The sequence below is a fragment of the Squalius cephalus genome (genome assembly GCF_949319135.1).
Source record: "Squalius cephalus genome assembly, chromosome: 8".
Taxonomy (NCBI): domain Eukaryota; kingdom Metazoa; phylum Chordata; class Actinopteri; order Cypriniformes; family Leuciscidae; genus Squalius; species Squalius cephalus.
This window is the reverse complement of record NC_137129.1, coordinates 16,324,243-16,348,050: the sequence shown is the minus strand read 5'-3', so window position 1 is coordinate 16,348,050 and position 23,808 is coordinate 16,324,243. Positions and strand designations below refer to the sequence as shown.

The 23,808-nt window shown below is 37.7% G+C and overlaps 1 protein-coding gene across 1 annotated transcript in view; it reads right to left on the bottom strand.

The window, feature by feature from the left end:
• rims2b (regulating synaptic membrane exocytosis 2b) overlaps positions 1–23,808 on the bottom strand; it is a 171,960-nt gene that overhangs the window by 97,386 nt on the left and 50,766 nt on the right. The window contains exon 7 of the mRNA XM_079878271.1: positions 4,183–5,060. Within this exon, the coding sequence (XP_079734397.1) occupies positions 4,183–5,060 (878 nt within the window). The remainder of the gene's footprint in view (positions 1–4,182; positions 5,061–23,808) is intronic.

Here is a 23,808-nt window from a genome sequence, read left to right as displayed (position 1 = left end):
TCCTTTTATATATACACTCACCTAAAGGATTATTAGGAACACCTGTTCAATTTCTCATTAATGCAATTATCTAATCAACCAATCACATGGCAGTTGCTTCAATGCATTTAGGGGTGTGGTCCTGGTCAAGACAATCTCCTGAACTCCAAACTGAATGTCAGAATGGGAAAGAAAGGTGATTTAAGCAATTTTGAGCGTGGCATGGTTGTTGGTGCCAGACGGGCCGGTCTGAGTATTTCACAATCTGCTCAGTTACTGGGATTTTCATGCACAACCATTTCTAGGGTTTACAAAGAATGGTGTGAAAAGGGAAAAACATCCAGTATGCGGCAGTCCTGTGGGCGAAAATGCCTTGTTGATGCTAGAGGTCAGAGGAGAATGGGCCAACTGATTCAAGCTGATAGAAGAGCAACTTTGACTGAAATAACCACTCGTTACAACCGAGGTATGCAGCAAAGCATTTGTGAAGCCACAACACGCACAACCTTGAGGCGGATGGGCTACAACAGCAGAAGACCCCACCGGTTACCACTCATCTCCACTACAAATAGGAAAAAGAGGCTACAATTTGCACAAGCTCACCAAAATTGGACAGTTGAAGACTGGAAAAATGTTGCCTGGTCTGATGAGTCTCGATTTCTGTTGAGACATTCAGATGGTAGAGTCAGAATTTGGCGTAAACAAAATGAGAACATGGATCCATCATGCCTTGTTACCACTGTGCAGGCTGGTGGTGGTGGTGTAATGGTGTGGGGGATGTTTTCTTGGCACACTTTAGGCCCCTTAGTGCCATTTGGGCATCGTTTAAATGCCACGGCCTACCTGAGCATTGTTTCTGACCATGTCCATCCCTTTATGACCACCATGTACCCATCCTCTGATGGCTACTTCCAGCAGGATAATGCACCATGTCACAAAGCTCGAATCATTTCAAATTGGTTCCTTGAACATGACAATGAGTTCACTGTACTAAAATGGCCCCCACAGTCACCAGATCTCAACCCAATAGAGCATATTTGGGATGTGGTGGAAAGGGAGCTTTGTGCCCTGGATGTGCATCCCAAAAATCTCCATCAACTGCAAGATGCTATCCTATCAATATGGGCCAACATTTCTAAAGAATGCTTTCAGCACCTTGTTGAATCAATGCCACGTAGAATTAAGGCAGTTCTGAAGGCGAAAGGGGGTCAAACACAGTATTAGTATGGTGTTCCTAATAATCCTTTAGGTGAGTGTATATATATATATATATATATATATATATATATATATAATTTTATTTGTTTTTTCTCAGTTTACAGAAGAGCTGCAGGTCTGTGATGTGACGATGAGTGAATATTTGCGCATGTAAAACTAAACCCCTGGAAGACAGATTTTGTTATTATTAATGGGTCACAGACACTTATTTATTCTAGTTTAATTTATTTCTAATCTAACATAATCTTGTCGTTTAACGGTTAAGGATCGGTTAACAAGCTTTGGTTGCCAGTTAGGGGAAAAAAAATAAATGAACATCACTAACCGTTACAAAACATCACATTTACAATCATACCCAGTCTGATATTCTCTCAAAATCTGTTATGGTATAGCCATACAGTATTAAAGGTTTAATTATTGTTCATTAAATTAAAAATGCATTAAGCATGACATTTTGGTAGAAAAGTTTACTACTACAATCTGGTTAATTAACAACACTGGCTTTTAACAACCCTTTTAAAGGGATAGTTCACCCAAAAATGAAAATTATGTCATCATTTACTCGCCTTCAAGTTGTTCTAAACCTTTATGAATTTTTTTCTTCTGGTGAACACAAACAAAGATATTTTGAAGAATGTTGGTAACCAAACCATTGCTAGTCCTCATTGACTTCCATAGTATGAAAACAACACAGTTTTCTTACCAACATTCCAAGAAACTCATACAGGTTAAGAAAAACTTGATGGGTGAGTAAATGATGACAGAATTTTCATTTTTGGGGGAACTATCCCTTTAATTCTACAATTGCAATTGCATCAAGCACAACTGAAAAAAAAAAAGAAAAAAAAAAAACCTGCAACGATTCATCAACTAATTCATCAGGCAAAACTGACTTTCATTGAAGAAGGAAAACCGAGAAGAACCAAAATGTAACCAAAATAATTTAAGATCTAGGATGCCAAACCACACAATTCATCTGACTGTTGATTTCTTTAAGGTGCACTAAGTAATTGTATGTTTATGGATGCGTCCAAAAGCTTAGGCAGCTGTTGCCTCTACACTATCAGGCAATGACTTCACAGCAGTGTTTTCTAGGGCTGGTCCGAATACCATTTTTTGAGCTTCGAAGCTTCGGTAGAAATGAACATCGAATATTCGAAGCTTCGGAGAGAGGGGGCTGAACATATTCTTCTCTCTAATAAAGGCAGTATTCTCTATGTGTCTGTCTGTTTCCATTTTGATTATTTCGAGAACCGTTCATCCAATCGACTTCACAAGGGAAAGCAGTGTCGCATTTGGTGCAATATAGATGGACACGCCAGACGCAACACAATGAATAAACTTTTAATAAACTACAGCACAACGCGAGCGGGAAGCGGCGCGCTTCACACGGGCAGGGCTAATGCTCAGAGAACTGACACTGCGATATAAAACGCACACACACAGGTCTGTTAAATTAAGCAATACTTTTAAGGTAGTCTAATATTTTTCTGACTAACAAATTACTGACACAGTAAAGGGTAGATTTAAATAAAGAAAAACTAAATTTAAATAAAGAAAAACGAAATTTAAATAAAGAAAAAACGAAATTTAAATAAAGAAAAACGAAATTTAAATAAAGGAAAACGAAATTTAAATAAAGGAAAAACGAAATTTAAATAAAGAAAATGAAATTAAGTTAAATTAAAAACGAGATTAATTTAGATTGATAATAACGGTAAAAAGGCTAATACATTTTGTTTCTATTATTCTATTTTCCACATTGTCAAAGCAACGCAGCTTAACCCAAAATACAAGCTCAGGCATGCACTTCGGTCCATACAAACTCCGCTGTTCTGCGCTCTAGCCAGAGAACACTCCCGTTGCTGGAACACTTAGGCGTCGGTTCTATTTCTAACATGCACGCGTTTTCCGCGTGGCTCGAGCCGCTGAGACGCTTACACCACGCAGCCAGTGTGTCGCCGGCCTTATTCAAGCGCGAATGAGAACCGTTTATTCGAATATTCGGGTCCAGCCCTAGTGTTTTCACACAAAGGTATCTCACAAAACCAATTTCAGACAGGAGTTCTGAGGAAGCAGAATAGTCTAATCATCTACAACAAAACAGAGCAAGCTTTGGTGATAACTAAGCACATATTTAATTACTATAATACTAATTTAGCGCTAGAACTGAAATCAAAAGTTTAATGACATTCAAACTCATTCAAAAACATACATTTACACACAAACTGACCACCAACCCAAACTTTCAGCACAGGCTAATTGTATATGGGCAACAAAGAATACATCTATGCTGCCTTCAAAAATTCATTGGATTAAGGTATCTCAGCAGACAGAATGTGGCAGAATCATTGGATTCGGGATTGCCTTGTTTCCTTCCTACACTTGGGAAGGCATAATTTTTCAGCTTTTGGATGTAGGTTCTTATTTTGAATAAGTAATTCACAACCACTAAAAAAGTATGTTCTATATAGTATGTGTAGTATGAATGTAATCAGGACAATGGCCTACTACATTCACCATGCTGTCATTATTATGTGACCTACCAGCATCTGTTAAGTCGCTTCTCCACCATTCATGAATCCTCTACCGTGGCCTCATGGGATAGTAAAGTGTCCATCGTATGCACACTTCAGAAACTCGTCGGAAGAAATAGGTAATCCGGGTACTTTTTGCCGACTCTTTTATGAGTACTGTGAATTTGAACATACTTCTTTTGTTTTTCGCCTACTATATAGAGGAGAAGTATGCGATTTCAGAAGCAGCCTTTGTTTCACTAGCTTTTATTTGTCTCCCTAAACAATCTATACAACATCATTAAACTCTCTGCTGCCACCATCAGCTCTGGAGCATCATGAAGGTCAACCATGAAGGTGCATCTCTTAAAAGGCAACATCTGAGATTACTTTTCTCACTGAAACACTGCAAATGTTCTTAATCAACGATGAAATTATTTCATTTTCATTTTCAGCCAGCAGCGTTTACCTTTTTCACTGATGGACTCACTTTCCAGCTCCACATCCTCACAGCTGGTGTACTCTGGCGTGGTGGCCAACTCCTCCTCCGAGCTGCTGAAGCTGCCCATGGTTCTGAGCTTGCCAAGGCGTTTGCTTCGGTTGGGTCGAGGTGGAGGAGGCCGAACCGATTCGGATTGGTCTGAGCTTAGGGAGTCATTTCGCAGCATGCTATCCATTTTGTCCCGATTGTTCCTGCGCATAGCTGAGCTAGGGTCCAAGTGGTGCTGTTGGGGTATGGGTTTCCTTGTTGGCTCCGCCAGTCCTCGCCGGCTTTCACCGAGCACAGGGCTGCGGTGTGGTGTTGGTGGGCTATGATTCGACATCCGATGTCCCGGTGAGCTCCTGTCCTCAGAATATGAGAGTTGACTTGGACCTCCCAATAGAGGGAGGCGCGACTTCCGCACACCGGGGCCATGCAGAGGCTCGTCAAGTTCTGTATAAGCAAGTGAGACGTCACTATGGCGCCGCTCATGCCGTGCCCGTGACACCTGGGCGTGGATGCGCATCTGCTCCTCGTAGGGCTGGGGTTTGACCGGGTAGCGCGCCAGGTTGGGGTCACTGCGGTAACGGGCCTGGTATTCCTCCTCACGGCGCCTCTGGAGTTCATAGTCGTCTAACTGGCCGTCCAAACGCTGGCCTTGTGAGTGCCAGCGTCCTCGACTGTCTCGATAATCTCCCACCTCGTTGTACATTCTTGAACTCCTTGGCGAACGGCCAGGGTCACGTCCGTAGTCGGACGGAGAGCGAGGCATGCCACCTTCAGGCGGGGCATACTGCAATCCTCCTTCCCCCTCCCTTTGGTTATACGCCGCGTTTGGGTCTCTGGATGCTGATGGGCTTCTGTTTCTAAGAATGGAAAAAGAAAATAATGTCAGTGTGACTGGTCAATACAGTGTGGCAAGCCTAAAGCAAATAAACAAATGTAAACTATCACAAATGAGCTTTGGGCACCTCCTTTTCTCTTCAAGCAATTCAGATAAGGGATGAGTAAAACTACATACAGTACTTTAAAAATTAACTAAAGGATGAGTTGTCTGAACAACTAATCTGCCTTAAGGAAGCCCTGTATATTACTCTGATTTAGGGTAATGCCCAAGATACAGTTCAGATGTGTTTCACATAGGATGCATTCTTGTGTTCAAAAACAGCTGGATGTAAAAACTGGAACAGGTTCTCGGGATGTTCATGGTGCAGGATGCTAAAGACTGGTCAGAAATTATGAGAATAATCATGATTATTTTATTATATGGGCAGCCTCAATTTTTAACAGTAAAAAAAAATAAATCTACTGTACATACAGTTTTGTGGGGAAATGTTTCATTGGGAAATGTTTCTCAGGTTGCAACATCTAATATTACTCTAATAGGCAGAAAACCAGACAACTCCAGAGGGTATACAATTACAGAGATAAATGCAAAAGAAATATTTTTTTCTTCTTCATTACAATTACAATACAGCCAATTATTTAATTTTGGAAACAAAGTCACTTTTTTTCTCACACAGAATAAATTAACCTTTATCCATAAAAATATTATTGGCATTAAAAAAAAAACCTGAACTAGTAAGCCATCCTGATCTATGCGTAATTACTAGACCCTCAGACTAAACTGTTTGACGCAAACAGTCACCTCAAGTTCACTGCCCAAGAGTCGATACCCATTTGGCTTCAGGACTCTCTTGTTTAAGCAGGCATACGTCAACAAGCATCACTGTTGTTCCTGCCCTGGAGCTCTTTCATCGTGAGGAGCCCACAGGGACTGTGAGAGTGGGCAGTTGGATCGGGTTCGGTGGTCCTGGGACCAGTCTGCCATAACAAACCCTTGAGCCATAGCTTTCATAGTGGTTAACCTTTAAGAGCAGAGAGTTTGGCTCTAGCCACAATCATGAGGGGAATTATGTCACACTGAGTTTATTTACCTCCCTTTCTTTCTTTCTTTCTTTCTTTCTTTCTTTCTTTCTTTCTTTCATTACCTATGTCATGTCATGTCATGCCAGCCAGTGTCACTTACAGCAGATGCCACTACTCTCCAGCACTGGTTCAAAAAGGAGACAATGGGATGGGAGTGATTGTAAAAGTAAACATTACTTTTACTATTGCTCATACTTATAGTTAGCGATTTGAGCAAACCCATAACCCTAAATAAACCCTAAATAAAACTTCAGCGTGTAACTCTCATTCTTTGTGTTCAAGGCACGAATGATACTTCAAATCATGTGACTTGTTGAGAAGAAAGCACTGAGCATCAGTGAAGCACCGAGAAAATTTTGGCAACTACCCACAATCCCTTAAAGTGGGGAGTTTTTGCATGGGCAAACATTTTACTTTTATTGACACGGGCAATACATCATTAAATGATTGTGCAGAGTCAGCAGCAGTGCCATATTGAGCTGTACCATATTCCAGCACTAAATGACTGCTAAATGTCTAAAATGTGACATCAACCATTGGGCTATCATATGCATGATTGCAATGTTTACCACGTGCAAATGCGAGCTCTATGAGCTTTTCAAACAGAGCAGCCCGACACAGCAGGAGAATATTTTAAAACATTCTGTACGTGTACAGTACACAATTACAACATTATAGGTTGTTTGCTTTAAAATAAATTCCATCTTGAGCACAGATGCTAGACTGTGAAAAGACCCAGAAAAAAGAAAAAAAAAATCACTATTGCACTATTTGTGTATAGAAATTCCTTACATTGGCTATGGAATTAAAGATCCCAAATAAAACACCGATTCCTCCTTTCCACTGAAATAGTGCTCGAGTTGGAGTTGAATCAAATCACTATGTCCCACCATATTTTAAAATCCAGTTCTGCTTGTTTTATGTTCATTTAGTAATGGTCATGAAGCAATTTAAATATATAACAATTCAAATGAATAGTAATACATTTACAGATGATATTTGTAAATAAACGCAATTTATTTAAAACAGGAAAAATAATGTCACTGGAGTAACTGTGAAATGTTACAAAAATAGGATGGAATGTAGTCAAATAAAAACACCACATCTGGTTTTAGAACATACAACACATTAGAACATATATTTTAAAGAAGTCTCTGAAGTTGCTGAATTTATTTGTTAAAAAATACAGTAAAAAAACAGTAATATTCTGAAATATTTAAACATTTTCTATTTGAATATATTTTTAAATGTAAAAGAAGCCATTATTCCAGTCTTCAGAGTCACAAGATCATTATAATATGCTGATTTGCTACTCAAGAAACATTTCTTATTATGAAGGTTGAAAACACTTCATATTTTTGTGGAAACCATGATTTTTCAGAATTCTTTAATGAATAGGCTATAAAGTTTAAAAAACAGCATTTATTTGAAATAGAAATATTCTAAATCATTCTAAACGTTTTACTGTCACATTTAATCAAATTGATGAATTCTTTTGAATAATTTTTTTTTTAAATCTTACTGACCTCAAACCTTTGAATAGTAGTGTATATTATAACAATATGTATATTATAGTAATATAACATGTTCACATTCAGGGCATTGATACTGCATAGAAAGGAACTCAACCCCATTAGGATGCTCAAAACAGCATCTTAGAGAGACAAAAAGAGGAAGACAAATTGAATGTTTAAATTCTATATCTATGCAAACCTCACCACAAGCATGATAAGCTTTCCTAACTGTACGGCCAGCTCTGTGCGGGCATTACTCAGGCGTTATAATTACTCGTCTCGAAACATCTGTACGCCTGTCACAAAACCGTCAACTAAGCAGCATTCGGTGAGAGCCACTCAACTGTCACACAAACGCTGCACAGGCAAAAAAAAAAAATCTTCCACGGCTGAGCGTGTCACGCATGCACGCACCTGTCAGTCAAGAGCTGCACATCTGGGCTGCGGGCGCGAGCATGTTGAGTGCGTGGCTGCATCAACCACAAATCCCTGTTTGAGCGCTGTGCACCACACCGCTACACTGAAGGGCTGAAGAGGTCCAGCTGGGGGGAAACCAGGTCACCACTACAGAAAACACAAGCACTACTCCCGTAGTACAGCAGCTGCTAGCTTAGCACATCATCCACCCCTCCCAGCATGCCCTCACACACGGAGGCGTTACGGTCAGGCCGCACCAGAGCGAAGAGTCAATTCTAGAAAGCCGAAGTGGGCCGAGAGGTGCCGACGGGTGCCGAGAGGCCGAACGCACGAGGAGCAAAGGCTTCTGGGACTGGAGAGCAGTGTTACCATTTAATGCTGTTATCACAGGCTGTATTTAGCTGGAGGTCAAGCACGACTTTACCCTGCAAGGAGGATTATGGTACTTAGCTGATTACTGGCTGCCTGACGGTTATTGCCTACCAATTGTACGGCTTGGGAACTCCTTCTCCGAGTGCAAGACTGGATTTCGGCATAATCATCTTCCTCTTTGCCCCGGCAAACTCCAAGAATAAAGCGACACAATATCCCAGTGAAATAAACCTCTCCCGATATGATGTATCAGCATATATAACTTGGCTGTCTCAGCATGTATATGCAGCAATTGCATGCATGTGTATGTGTATGTGTGTGTGTGGGGGGGGGGGGCGCATTTCCCTGAGCTCTGAGCAAGTGTGGGCATGTTCACAAATATTCATAAATCTGGTGTGTGTGTGTTGAGGAAGACACAACAGTCCAGTCTCTTTCTCAAGCAGACAGATTAACTCAGGGCCTTGTGAGCATGTGTGCATAAATGCATCTGTGTGACAGTGAGAACATAGCGCCACCTACAGTCAGTGAAATATAATACACTGAAGCTGATTGGTGTTAATTAAGTGGGTGTACTACAATTATATAAAAATGAAGTGCATATTTTTTATGTTAAAATTAGTTTTATGAGGATTTTTTTAATAGCCCATGCAGATATCTAGAAAAAAAAGTATAGTATCTACAAAAAAAAAAAAGTATAGTAAGCAATGTATAGCTTCACGATTCGAGGAAAAAATCGAATTGCGATTTTTCTGATAAAAATTGCAATTGAGAATTTAAAATGTGATAAAAAAAAATCCCTGTTTGCTGTTCATGTTTGTTGGGCTGCACAATTTGGCCAAAATGTTGTGATTGTATATCAGTATGGCTGTATAACAATAATAACAATAATAACAATAATAAAATATATTAAATAAAAATATAAAAATTACAAAATTAGAAACATTAATATTGTAATATTTCATTGTACATTAAAAAAAAATTTTTATCATAATAATTACTTTATTTTACATAACAACTGTAAAATTACAATACTAATATTTATCACTTAATTTCTTACATTTTAAATGTCAATCCATCAAAATTGTATTTTGACAAAACCGCAGGGAGCTCAAATCTTCTCTTTTGTTAATAATCACTTCACATTACAAGTGAAGTGCCTGTCCCCTGAACACACTGTAAAAAAACTGGGTCTCTGTAGACAGCCCAGGCTCCACAAACGGCAAGAAAAACAAACTGGCCCAGCCTTGGCCACGAAACATAACAAACAGTGTTCCAGCCAATAACCGACAAGAATGATTTGGGGGTGGGGGGTTAGTGCACATGAAGGAGGGTGTGGGGAGTGGAGGAGAGAGAAGCATGAAGAGGGAAGTTAGCTAGAGGAGAGATGTCCTAGACCTAGACAATGACAACGACTAACGTTAAAAAAATAATATTCTTGAGAATTTTGATATGGCCGACACACGACCAAAGAGGCGATGTTCCGATGAACAAATAACAAAGAAGAGGGATAAGGAGAAGGAACGCGAAGTCCCGAATTTACATTGGGGGAGGGGGAGGGATGAGGAGGAGGGAGGGTCGAGCTAGCCTCCATTTTGTTTGACAATACTTCGAACGTCAACAAGAAGTGATGTCACCCAACATCGCTTAGAGCACCTTTAACACCTGCATTTATCTACCAATGTGAATGGAACACTGTACTAAACACTGAATCCACTGCAGAAGAAATTATATTTTAGCTTGCAGTTTAAATTCAATGTGAAAATATCAATATTGCATTGCAGGCAGCAAAGGGGGTGAGAATGACTCTTATGACCCTAGTCTTTTTTCCAATTCATCAAAAACAGTCAGTGACAGTAATTACTGAATTAATTACTCGCTTACTGAATCACAAGTCAGATCACTTTCAGTCATGTCTGACTGTTCCTGTGTTATGTAGTATTTAAGGTTTCTGAGGCTTTTAAACAGTGTAATCATTGCATTTTGAAATGCTATGTATTTTTAGTGTTTTTATTTACTATGTAGCTAGGACATAATATATACCTAAAGTTAATACAGCATTTACGCCAACCACTGTGCTATTAAAATCTGTTTAAAATCTGTGTAAACACACCTTATCAGCACAGCAATGCCCTAGAAACCACCTAGAACATTCTAAGCAACTGCACACCAATAAATTGGAAACCACCTACATCCTGCCTTCAGTCTTCAGTGTGTCACATAATCCTTCAGAAATCATTTTGTTATGCTGATTTGAGACATTTCTTAATATTATCCATGTTGAAAACAGCTCGTTCAGTTTTATGTCGAATCCGGGTTTCATTACCATTTAAAAAAAGATTTTATAAAATCAATACTTTTACTGTATGTAGCAAGGACGCATTAAAATGATCAAAAGTGACAAACAAGACATTTATAATGTTACAAAATATTTCTATTTAAAAAAATTGCAGTTCTTTTGAACTTTTTATTCATTAAAGAATTCAAAAAATGAAGCAGCACAACTGTTTTATTCAACATTGATAATACGATTTTTTGCAGCAAATCAGTATATTAGAATGATTTCTGAAGGATCATGTGACACTGAAGATTAGAGTAATGGCTGCTAAAAATTCAGCTTTGATTCATTTGACAGTAATGATTTACATTTTAAAATATAGAAAACATATTTTAAATGTAATAATATTCCATAATTTCATTGTTTTTACTATATATTTTTGATCAAATAACTGCAGCCTTGGTGAGAATAAGAAACTTCTTTCAAAAACATAAAAAAAACGTAACCAAAAAGTGTTGACCAGTAGTGTATAAGATGAAATTTCCAGAAATAAAAAATAAAATGATAAACACCTCTAGGGCCCCGGTCCCCTGGTTGAGAACCACTGCACAAGCGAGAAATGACACACTGCACCTTCTCAACTGATGTTGCTATGCTAACCAAGTAGCAAGGTTCATCATCCAGTCCCACTTTAGGACAGATGGTATAAATCAAATCCGCCCAGTACATTGATTTCAGCAGAGCATTCGTGCTGTGATCGGCCCGTTGGACCCTCCACACAGTGTTCAGACAGCAGCAGAGATCACAGCCTCTCACCAAGGGGGATCCGTCTGACCTGCTTCCATGTAAAAGCTCTAAGACTGCCTTATTAGCATCTCAAGACACACACACACACACACACACACACACACACTGTAAGTAGGGCATACCCCAGTAGAGCGGGACACACTCCATAAAAGAGGTGCAGAAAATTCAGGGAAGAGAATCAACCACAACAGTAAGGTAAATAGACCTTCCAATAAGAAATGTGACAATGTGAAATGTGACAGGGTCACAAATCAGTATTTTTTCAAGGTACATGCTGCCATTCATTACCATACGTCACTTTACCATTATACCATACAAAAGTGCATTAAACGGAAGTTTCAATAGTCTTTTCTTCCCAATTGTGACGTACATCCGAGTTTCTCGAACATGATCTTGTCCATCGGGAATCAATGGGATCATTAAGTCATTGTGGTTTGCTATTTCTGTGATCTCATGTGAGTGACAGTTTGTTCCGCCCTCATGCCAGTAAACACGTCATCAGAGAAGAGAAAAGATGTCATCACAAGAGGGAGGGGAAGCTATTTTGATGAAAGAAAACAATAATGATGTGCACAGATAAATAATTTATATCAAATATTGCAATATTCCAAAAAAAAAAAAGAATTGTCAATTTTGATTTTATGTTGACTTTAAAGGCAAAGCAGGGCCATCACATTATATAAAAAAAATCAGATAGTCTGTATCTTAATATAATTTATATTTAATATATTAATAATAGTATTTAATGTATTATATTTGAATCATAAAATCAACTGGCATTTGACCACGCAAAATTCATTGCCACAATGTAAAAGCAGTTGCCAGGATGTTGTTATGTGGTTCCTAAGGTGCAGTGAATTCATGCACTTGCTATGATTTTCTGGGTAGTTGCTAGGGCATTGCTTGATGGTTGCTATGATGTTCTGAGTGATTTTTAGCACATTGCTATGTGGTTGCTAGGTTAATTTGGTGGTTGTTAGGCATTGCTAGGTGGTTACTACTAGTGTGTTCTGAGTGCTTTTTAGCATGTTGCTATGTTGATGCTAAGGTGGTGGATACTAGGGTGCATTGAATGGTTCCCAGTGTGTAATTTTAGCATGGTATGTGGATGCTAAGTTGTTAGGGTGGTTGGGTGCTCTGGGAGGATGCTGACATGTTAGGGTGGTTGCTAGGGTGTTGCTAAGTGGTTGTTAGGATGATCTGGGTGGTTGCTAGTGCTAGTGATTATTAGCATGTTGCAATGTGGTTGCTAGGGTTTTCAGGTGGTTATTAGGCCATTGCTAGGTGGTTACTAGTGTTTTAACTAGTGTTGAAATGTGAATGCTAAGGTGTCAGGGCGGTTCCATAGGGGTTTGCTACATTACAACTTTAACTGTTACAAGTTACTAGGCGTCTCTACGTAGGGTAACGGGTTAGTTCAAATTATGAACCCTGAGTATGAGCAATAGTGATGCTTGCCTTAGCAAATGCCACTATAATATTTCTCTCTTAAATCATAGCTGACTGCACTGAACTATTATAATAAGCTTCACCATTAGTTAGATTACAGAATGCTATAGACCTGTCATTTAACCCCCCCACATCCAAGCAACACCAATATCCAGAGACAATACCACTAAAAAAATGCAACTCTGCGCTAAGTACAGCGTGCCAGACATGAGTCATAGTTCAGAAGGCAGTAGCGGAATGCTCCAGAACGTTGGTGCAGTACTCTGAATCTATTAGTATGCTCGTTGTGTTCCAAATATGCACTGATTTTAATTACCTACTCTTCTGATTCAGCGTACATCACTCAAGCACTGCACTTCTGATGGAGTGATGCTGTTTACTGGAGTCCAAAACCCTTGTAACTTCCTCTCTTTCCAATGGAAAGAGAAGGAAGGTTTAAAAAATAGTTTACAAAAAAAAAAAATATACAGTATATTCTGTAATTTTTTTATTCATTTTATTTCATCTGTGGAGTACAAAATTAGTTTTTATGCTCTTTTTCTTGCAATTGTCTGAAGAGAAATTTATACTTTGATTGCTGAAAAATGGCTGCTGAAAATTCAGCTTTGCCATCACAGGAATAAATTACATTTTAAAATATACTGGAATAGAAATTGGATCTATTAAATTGTAATAATTGTTCACAATATTACTGTTTTACTGTATTTTTGATCAAATTAATTAAGCCTTGGTAAGAGACTTCAATCTTGCCAAACTCAAAATGTTTGAACAGTGGTGTACAATGAACAGGAACTGAAGCTTTCAAACTTCAAAAGCAAGTATCATAAAAGAAATACATACGACTTATGTGCTATATTCTACTTATGTGCTTATACATTATATACGCAAGTATTCTCACATTATGCAATAGCTCTGTGTGAGGAACAGAGCAAAATTTGCTATTCATGAACAATTATTCTTTTGAGACAGATTGTTTCAATAAATCATTTGATCCAGTTCACAAAATCATCTGAATGATTCTTTTGTGAATCAAACTGATGAATTTAACTATTTTGACTATTTTGTATAAATTCAGAAGACTTGGAACACAAAGTTTTTGACGTTGAAAGCTTAATTGCATGAAAAAGAGTGGCCAGCAACACATCATTCCGAACTTCTCTTTTGGTGTGAAGAAAAAGAAAGTCATGCATGTTTAGACCAACATTAGGGTGAGTAAATCATGTTAGTATTTTCATTTTTGAGCAAACTTTTGCTTTATATGCACTTCCTTTCTTGTAAGGATCACTCTTTAACTAATGGGCACTCCAGTGTGGTGGGATTTGAAACACTTAGTCCAGCGCTGCACACAGACCGTCTCTATTTTGGGCCTGGACAGGCAGGTCATAGGGCCGTAGAGTGCCTTGCAGGCTGCTGAATAAATAATTTGTTCCTTTATATAGTGGGTGAAGTGGATGCCGGTTGAGTCGGCAGCCTTTAAAAGAGGATGCGAGCGAGAGTATAAATGAACACACATTGGTTCCTCTGACGCATGCGATGCAGCACAGCGCAACGAGAGATGTGGGTAAGCGGCGCAGTCAGAAGGGAGACTTTCTCGTCTCATTTTAAATTAAAACAGATTTTCTCTCTCTTCTCTCTTAGATAAACACTGCCCTATTCATCCACTCCAGTCTAGCCCTTTCTAGCACTTTCAATCAGATTTCACACAAAAGAAAAATGCAGTGCGGCGCACAATGGCTGAAGTGTAGAAAATTGCAGTGGCTCTGAGAGCAGAGAGCTAAAAATGCGTTGGCGACCAGCTCGGAGCTAAGTATCACTGTTATTTCTATAGCAAAGTTTGTTTCTCAAGGGCAGAAGTGATGAATATTTCTCTGCGCATTATCAAAGGCAGAGAGATGTCATGTTGCTGTCAGTGACGGAGAGGATGGGATCTCTGAGGGGGATGAAACGGCTGTGGGTTTGGGAAATGACACTCTACAGTGTAGCAAGAAGTGTTGTGTGCAGACTTTTCGTGTGGAGTCAAGACAGTCTTCAAAAATGCCTGGGACACAGAGATGCACTGATACTGTGATCATGTTCGCCTACTCTGTAAAACGCTCCAGCATGTAGAATACATGCAACATTCATTGCAAAAACACTGATGCAGAGCTAGATATTTCCAGATTAATTTGATATATTTTGAAAGAAAGTAATACTTTTATTCAGCAAGGATGCATTAAATTGATCAAAAGTGACAATAAAGACTTTTACATTGTAACAAAAAAAAAAAGTATTTTAAATAAATGCTTCGTCAAAGAATCATAAAAAAATGTACCATGGTTTCCATAAACATATTAAGCAGCTGTTTTCAACATTGATAATATTAAGAAATGTTTCTTAAGCAGTAAAGCACATATTAGAATGATTTCTGAAGGATCATGTGACACTGAAGACTGGAGAGTAATGATGATGAAAATTCAGCCTTGACATCACAGGAATAAAATACATTTGATAATATATACAAATATAAAACAGTTCTTTTAAATTGTAATAATATTTCAATAAATTACTGTTTTCACTTTTTTTATCTCATAAAATTGCATACCATAAAATTGTTGAGCATAAGTGGCTTCTTCCAAAAACACTGAACAATTTTAGTGACTTACTGATGATCAGTTACTGTCCCATAATTTTTTTTTTTTTTAAGATAGAGTCATAGCAGGTTTTAAACAACATGAGGGTAAAATAAAAAAATAAATAGTAAATGATGACAGAATATATATACAGTATATATATTTTTTTTTTTTTTTTTTTTTGGATGAACTACTACTTAAATAAAAATAAACGTGCTACCTTCAATACTTAGTTTTACTTAAACAGGTATCAGTAACAGAATGTACCACAAAGAAATGTGTTAGTCATTTATATGAAAAATAATGTGACACCTTGTCTCCACGTCAAATGAGCAACAGATTTAGATTCAGCTGTCTATGCTGTAAGCGATGTCTTTCCAGGGTTCTTAGTGCAGTATGCAGTAGCATACAAACTGTTGAAAAAATATCACTTTGAATATAAACAACAATTGCAATGGTGGGTTCAAATCCTCCTGGGAAGTTCGTATTTATGAGGTGGGAAGCGTGGGAAGTTTTCAAGTCACTTTCGTTTGAGTTAGATGGGGGTGCACTTTCTCTTAATTAATTAAAAAAAAAAAAAAAATACAGCAAGGTTCTTAAACTCTACTTCTAGAAAATGAAGAACAAGGAATGTGCATCAGGTTTGTTTTGCTTTTTTATGTTTTTAATTAATTTATGAAGCCACTGTAAACTTTATCATTACATATTATATTGTTATATTATGTCATCATATGTTGTGCTGGCAATTAGCTTGCTTTGCTGTAAAAAGGAAATCCAGACAGCATCACTGCTAAATACTTGTAAGTATTGTGGTACTGCGCCATGTTTCTCACTGACACGTCCCCAACTCGTAAAGATCGGGGCTTAAAGAAAATCCCGAGCTTCCCACTTGTATTTACGACATTGTGGCGGCATTCATGTGCGTTCAACTAGTAAATACGATCTTTACGACATGACGTGAACGCACCATAAGCCAAACATAAAGCTACCGTTCTGAAGAAGAGAAGAGACTTAAATCAATGCCAAAGTTGTTAACGAGTTACTTTCCATCAGAAGTAATAATTTATTGTTACGTTATTTCATTAGTCCTCCAAAAAGAACACTAATAATTATTGTTAAAATTAAAAAAGCAAGCAAAATTTCTCCTCAACTGATCCCCCATCTCATGCATTTCATCACTTACTATACCCCCTGTTCTTGAAATACATTTTTAAATATAAGCCTGAATAACTCTATCTTCCAAAAATAAAAAGGTATTCCAGGTAGTCGGCTAAATATTGTGATGAAATATCTTGTCTGTCCTATAAATAACTCTAAATGTAATCTGAGAACCTTGACCTAATATGCAAAGGTCAAGCAGCCTCCCCAAGGCCACCACCATACAAATTATCATCTTTAAAGGAATAGTTCACTTCAAAATGAAAATTCTGTCATCATTTACTCACCCTCAAGTTGTTTCAAACCTGTATGAAGTTATTTCTTCTGCTGAACACAAAGGAAAATATTTTGAAGAATATCAGTAACCAGACAGTTGATGGACCCTATTGACTTTCATAGTAGGAAAAGAAAATACTATGGAAGTCAATAGGGCCCATCAACTGTTTGGTTACCGACATTCTTCAAAATATCTTCCTTTGTGTTCAGCAGAAGAAAGAAATTCATACAGGTTTGAAACAACTTGAGGGTGAGTAAATGATGACAGAATTTTCATTTTGAAGTGAACTAATACTTTAATGCTACATGCCTCTCCTCCTACAAGTACAATGTTGTAGGAACAGGTTCCAAACAGTGTCGTCGGTTCTTTAAGGGCTACGTATTGTTACAATGACTGTGATAGAGGCTCAAAAATGATCTCTTATTGATGGGATTCACTCAATGGACGCACAATGCTGTTAATCTCCCAATCAATGATCTTATTAGGACAAATATCCTGCCAGCTAAATGGCATCATTTAAATTTAACCTCAGTTTAAGGATCAATAAACCATCACCAAACTCCAACCCTTGATTTATCTTCAGCTTGTCTATTACATCTGCCCTAACCTTATTAGTGCTGCTTGATAAGGCAATGCTCACTATTGTTATTGCTATAACTCACCCCACAGAATTTTGAAATGAATGATGCCTCAGATCATGTGGCTCATTGAGGAAAGGTATGCTATAACTTTTCTAAGTGACTTCTTTTCCTGGTAGGCAGCAAATTAAAATAGCGGAAAAATCCCATAAGCTTAGCTATGTTTCCATTCATGTATTTTTATGTGAACTTTGAGATATCGCATTAAGAACACTGGATGAAAAAGCCAACATGCGCATAAAATCTTAAAAATTGCACACGATGCTGTCTCACATGATTGCATTCCCAAATATCAGGTATCTGCCTCTGAATGCAGACTAACATGACTGCGTTTTATTGTGTTTTATCTGCGCACTCTGAGGGTCAAGTCACTTATTATGTAGGAAAAAAGTAACAAGCTTCCCTGATTGCAGCAACTTTTAATTATTTGAATGCTGATATGTTGTGCCAGTTTTCTAGTAAGCGAAGATTTTGTGTTCTTGTTGGTTTTGTGAAACTGTTGGTTGCTCGTATGGCAAATCGAATAATCATAATCTAAAGACGCAACTTTTCTGAAAGGGTTTTATCAACTGTCCAACAGCCTAAGTACAGCAAGTTAATTAAAGTGCCCCAGTTATGCTTTTTTGAATATTACCTTTCATGCAGTGTGTAATATAGCTTGTTTGTGAATGTTAAAGGTGCTCTAAATTAAAAGGTAGGTGCTCTGTGGAGTTTAATTGTGAACAAGCAAGTTTAGATTAATTTCTAACAAATACGTGGAAAGCATTTCCTTCCCCATTAATGGTAAATAATTGTGATAATATTTTTGGCCATATCGCCCAGCTCTACTTGCGGGTGGTCTATTATTTGATGGGTCAGTAAGCAACCACCTAGCATGTGCCTAGAACACCATGGCGACTGCATAGTAAATTAATACTCAATAAACAACAAATTTCTTTGTTAAGAAAAAGTTCTTAACAACAATAAAGAACACCTTACAAACCACATACAACAGCCTTTTTTAGCAACACCTCTGCAAACACCCACAGCACCCTAGCATTCTGCCAGAGAGTTTTGCACAGGTAAGAACCACTCACACATTTTTTAGGAAAATATTTCATTTGCACTGTCTGCAGAACTTCCTAGATAAAGCACTTCAATGAATGAATAAACATTTCACTATAATCATTTAAAATCATTTATTAGGCAGGGTTTTAATCCAAGGGTCTGTACAAACATTGTACGCTAGAATTGTCTAAAAACATTTTAAAGTATTTGCATAAATAGTAATTAACAATATGATAAGCATTATAGTATGTAATAAAAATAGTGGTAACACTTTACAATAAGGTTTCATTACTACATTAGTTAGCATGAACTGCACTTCAACAACATTTATCAAAAATGTACAAATACAGTAACAAATGAATTGGTCATGGTTAGTTTATGTTAGTTAATACATTAACTAATGTTAATTAAGGAAACCTTATTGTAAAGTGTTACAAGAATAGGTAATGTTACAATAGAGACTAAAATGTAACCAAGAAAACACAGATTTTTTATTTCGGGTTGTAAATACACTATATAATATTATTGTTTAAATGTTTGGGGACAGTACAAGTTTTTAAAGTAATTAATACTTTTATTCATCAAGGCCGCATTAAACTGGTCACAGTAAAATAAATAAATGTGACAGTAAAAAGTTCTTTTGAACTTTATTCATCAAAGAATAGAGAATATTAACAAGCCCAAACTTTTGAAAGGTAGTGTATATATGTAATATATAATCTAAAACGTACCTCACTTGACATACAGTATGATACAAAATAAGCATATTTACTTGCGTCAGAGGAGCTGCACCTCTTTTGACTTTCCACCACTTGAAAAGAGAGAAACATCGAAGTCCAACATTTTAACAGCTCTAGCCCGCAACGGGATGGGCTGCTCTGACTGTCCATCGATCAGTTTGGATTTCCATTAAAAGGAGCTGGCGCACAAGGACTGACTGATTCAGAGCGAGTGCTTTTGGGAAGAGAGTACACTAGAGAAAATACAGCTTCTAAATAATCAATGATTGAGGGAGTAAATCAGCCAGAGTGAAAGAGGCCGAAATGTGGCCGGCAATTTATTAAGACATTTGAGGGAGTCAGATTCCATTTCTGTAGCCCACCACTCAAATGCAATATCAACAGCATTAGTGCAGAGACCGGGGATACAACAAAATGATTTGGTCCATTGAGATATGGGTTGCTACTAAGTGGGTATAAGGCTTTTGCAAATAAAAGCCTGAATTGTAAAAAGGACTGGGCGGTGTGACGGGATATACAGCGCAGTGCGACCATAGAAATTCTGCTATACAGTATATATCACAGCAGATTTACTTTACATTATTTACACGACTGTTAAATTTCTAAAACTATGTAAATAACCTTTATGTGCCAAATATTGAATTCCATGAATGTAACTAACAAACTAAGCATATATGGATGATGATGATGATGATAATAATAATAACACAAATGGCAGATAATATGATTCAACATCTTTTTTTTTTTTTTTTTTTTTTTTAAATAAGATACAAATGCTAATTTTAAAGCAGATGAATAAACATGCAGTGAGGATCTCATCATCATCATCATCACACACAAACTCATTCACAATTCAATAACTGGGAGTCACACTGTTACTAGATAGCATGTCGCAGCTGACTGCATTAAAGTCTGTAATGTTGCCAATGCATAACTTATGTATCAGAAAACATTACGCACCATAAGTGAAATGATTTTTGGGTGACAGATAAAATATCTTAAAGGTGAACTAAGTAAACAAAGATAACCTCTGAATAAACCACCACAAAAATAGCAAAAAATTCTGATTTATTAATAACTAATAAAAATAAAATAAATTAATAGAAATTCAAACAGATACATGTATCATCATTCCCTCCCTATCTAAACCTATCATCTAGTAAAAAAGAAGATAGTCATAAAGTCAACATTAACTCAATACTGACCCTATTTACTTTCCTAAAAAAAAATTATTAATCTGAAATCACTAATGCCTCTTATTTTTCAACCCCTCCTGTCCAACTATCTGTCAGAGACCACTTTGCACAATCCAGTCAGTTCCTGGAGGATAAAATCTAGTCCCTCCCTATATTTTCTGTTTCACTCAGAAATATGTCACATTACTTAAATAAAATGATAATGCATGAAGTAAAAATATGATGCCGTCAACACATCCAAACTGTGCATAGCCATACAATTTTAAGCACTAGTACGAACACTCAAGACTAGCCTAAATAATCTTTTTTATTTGTGTTTTTGGAGCATATTTTATGTTGCATGTTGCTGCCATGTAATTCTTTCTCATTTTCTTCAGACTTTATAAGCAGATGACACATGCACATGACAAAGTGTTACTTTAACAAGATGGTCCTGTGAACACAAGACACTTGTGAAAGGCGCTCATGGTTAAACCCGTCTACAAAACCATGACTGTGCTGTAGTCTGTATTTTGTGAATGAGAATATGCTGTTGTTTGTATTATGATATAATCCATATTCAGTGTTTCAGGTATGCCATAACATTGCTTAATAAATCATGACTTTACTGAATGACTCACTAGGGCATTTATGTTATTGTGCTTGAGTTATAAATAGCTCAAGGCTCCTCATAGTCTAAATTAGCGTAATAAAGAAAGTCTCAAACCTGCTCCAACAAAGAATCAGCAAAAAAGCAATACATCTCTCACTATAGATCTATATATAAATTTACAGAAGGAGGCGTTTAGATGCTAATTTTCCCTATAACCATCTAACCAATTTATGAAAGGGACAAAAGAAAAACCTGACAATGTCCCAATGTCCTAAATCCAAGATGCTATACGATCCCAGCTGGGATTTGCATGTGAAAGTGGTAAAATAAACAGAACGGTTTAAAAATATATAAATGCAAAGTGCACTGGCAAAAACATTCCGTCACTCCTTTACTATGCATTAGTGCTCATGTTACATACACTTTTTTACATTTATGTTATCTCTAAATTAAGTGATTATTTACGTAGAATATTATGAAATATGACTGAATAAAATTGGCTACATTAAGCTACATTAAGTCATTTTTAAAAGTCAGATCAGGTAGAAACAGCTAGTTAGGGTAATAACTGCATGTTGTTGTTGTTTTTTTTTACTTTTTTTACTTTTTCACAGTGCATTGAGTAGTCTAATAATACTAAATCAATTGCAAGTATTTCCTGGCACAACTTGTAAATATACTTGTTAGTAGGTGTATTATTATTATTATTGTAATTCAATTAATTGCATTTACATGCAGTGATTAACGGGCACTGTAATAAAGAGTGTTCCCATATTATCTTATGCAAAAAGCATAAATGAAGCTGTTGGCACGGAGGCGCAGTTACCGTTATAAAACACCCATGCGAATCTTAAGCGATAAACAGCAGCGTAAGTTCAAAACCCACGGGATTCTTCAGCATGTTAATCTATAGCACTGGATGTCCCTGTGCTGTATTTCTGTATTCGTTTAGCTCTTGTGTGATGATCGGTGAGCGGGTATCGATCGCCTCACCTGCCGTTCCGCGCCTGTCCCAACAGCTCTGGCTTCGAGATGTTCTGGGGTGGCTTAAAATGCGATAGAAACGAGCTACAGAACTGTCGCAATGTCCCAAATTGCATTTTCACCTGCCCCCTCCTCCCTATCCGAACCCAGTAGTCTTTCACTTGAGGAAACAACAACAGCACACCCACAACCCCGCGACCGCTACATCCGACGCGCTGCCGTGTCGATCAAGTCCCATATTTTCCCGGAGATCTGATGGATGTGCGCTTCATGCTCCAGTCCTGAGGTGCTGCGGCTGCTGGGAGCGGGGGATGGATTCTTTCTGACGGCGTGCCAGAGAGAGAGAAAAACAGCGCTGCATTTTTACCGGCTGGAATATCTGGAGCTGCGTCCATGCGCCACCGTCTCGCCTCGGAGAATCAGACGAACTGGAGCAGCACAGACTCTCTCACACATCATTCCTGACGCGCCCGCACTGGCTGCTCGTTTCTGTGAGAGATGCGCAAACGGGAGAGTGAACACGGCGTTCTGATACAGTGAGCTCTCGGGAGAAGTACAGAGAGAGAGAGGCAAAAACAAGTGAGCATTTTTAGACTAGTGCATATGATAGCCTACCCTAATATGCTGTCTAAGCAGTTAGCTTACTAGGTTTTCAGACACAGCCAGTGCGCTGGAGTCTTTTTCAGCAGACGCTCAAAGCACTGGAGCAGCGCTCGCTCTACAGTGCACGAGTGATAGGCCTATAGCTATGTAACAACTTGTTTTTATCTCGTATCTCGTATATTATTTCGTATTTTATCTTTTACCTCATCGATGCCCGTTAAAGGTCACTTTAAGAAGTGATTGGCCATTTAAAGAGGATTGGCAACATGAGGGCGTTTCGTAGGCTACTTGGCGAATCGAATCTCCTTTAGCGTTCTGAGACGTCACGTGAGTATATTTTATTTTCCTTTCTAATGTTTTTCGGTGCTGCTAAAATCTTTAACCACATTTTACAGGACATTTTCTCTAACATTTTCATTAATTTTTCTATCTCCCTGTCATTATCATTATAAGAGCTATCATCATCGCTAAAATCATTAGTCACCAAAATGGACAGTTCTTGGTTTATTTAAAGAAATATTGCAGTTTTAGTATACATGATCAGTGACTTTTTTTTTAATTCATGTGCTTTTGTAATCTTTAAAGGGGTCCTTGATTTGATTTCACTTTTTTAACTTTAGTTAGTGTGTAATGTTGCTGTTTGAGCATAAACAACATCTGCCAAGTTACGCCGCTCAAAGTTCAATGCAAAAGGAGATATTTTTTTTTACAGAAATCACTTTTTAAGGACTACAACAAACGGCTGGTAGGGACTACAACTAGCTTCTTCCCAGGTTGGTGACATCACAAACCCTAAAATTTACATAAACCCTGCCCCCGGTAACACGCAACAGAGTGGGTGAAGCCATGTTTGACTGCTTTAGAGAAGAGGAAGAGTTGTTGTCGCTGTTTTTTTACACCCCGGAAAAAAGTTTGTCCTAAAGCTGATGAATTTAGAGAGGTAAAAAAAAATTTCACACTGTTCCTGAACATTCTAACCTCAACGTTTGTCTGTGCTCTGAACATTT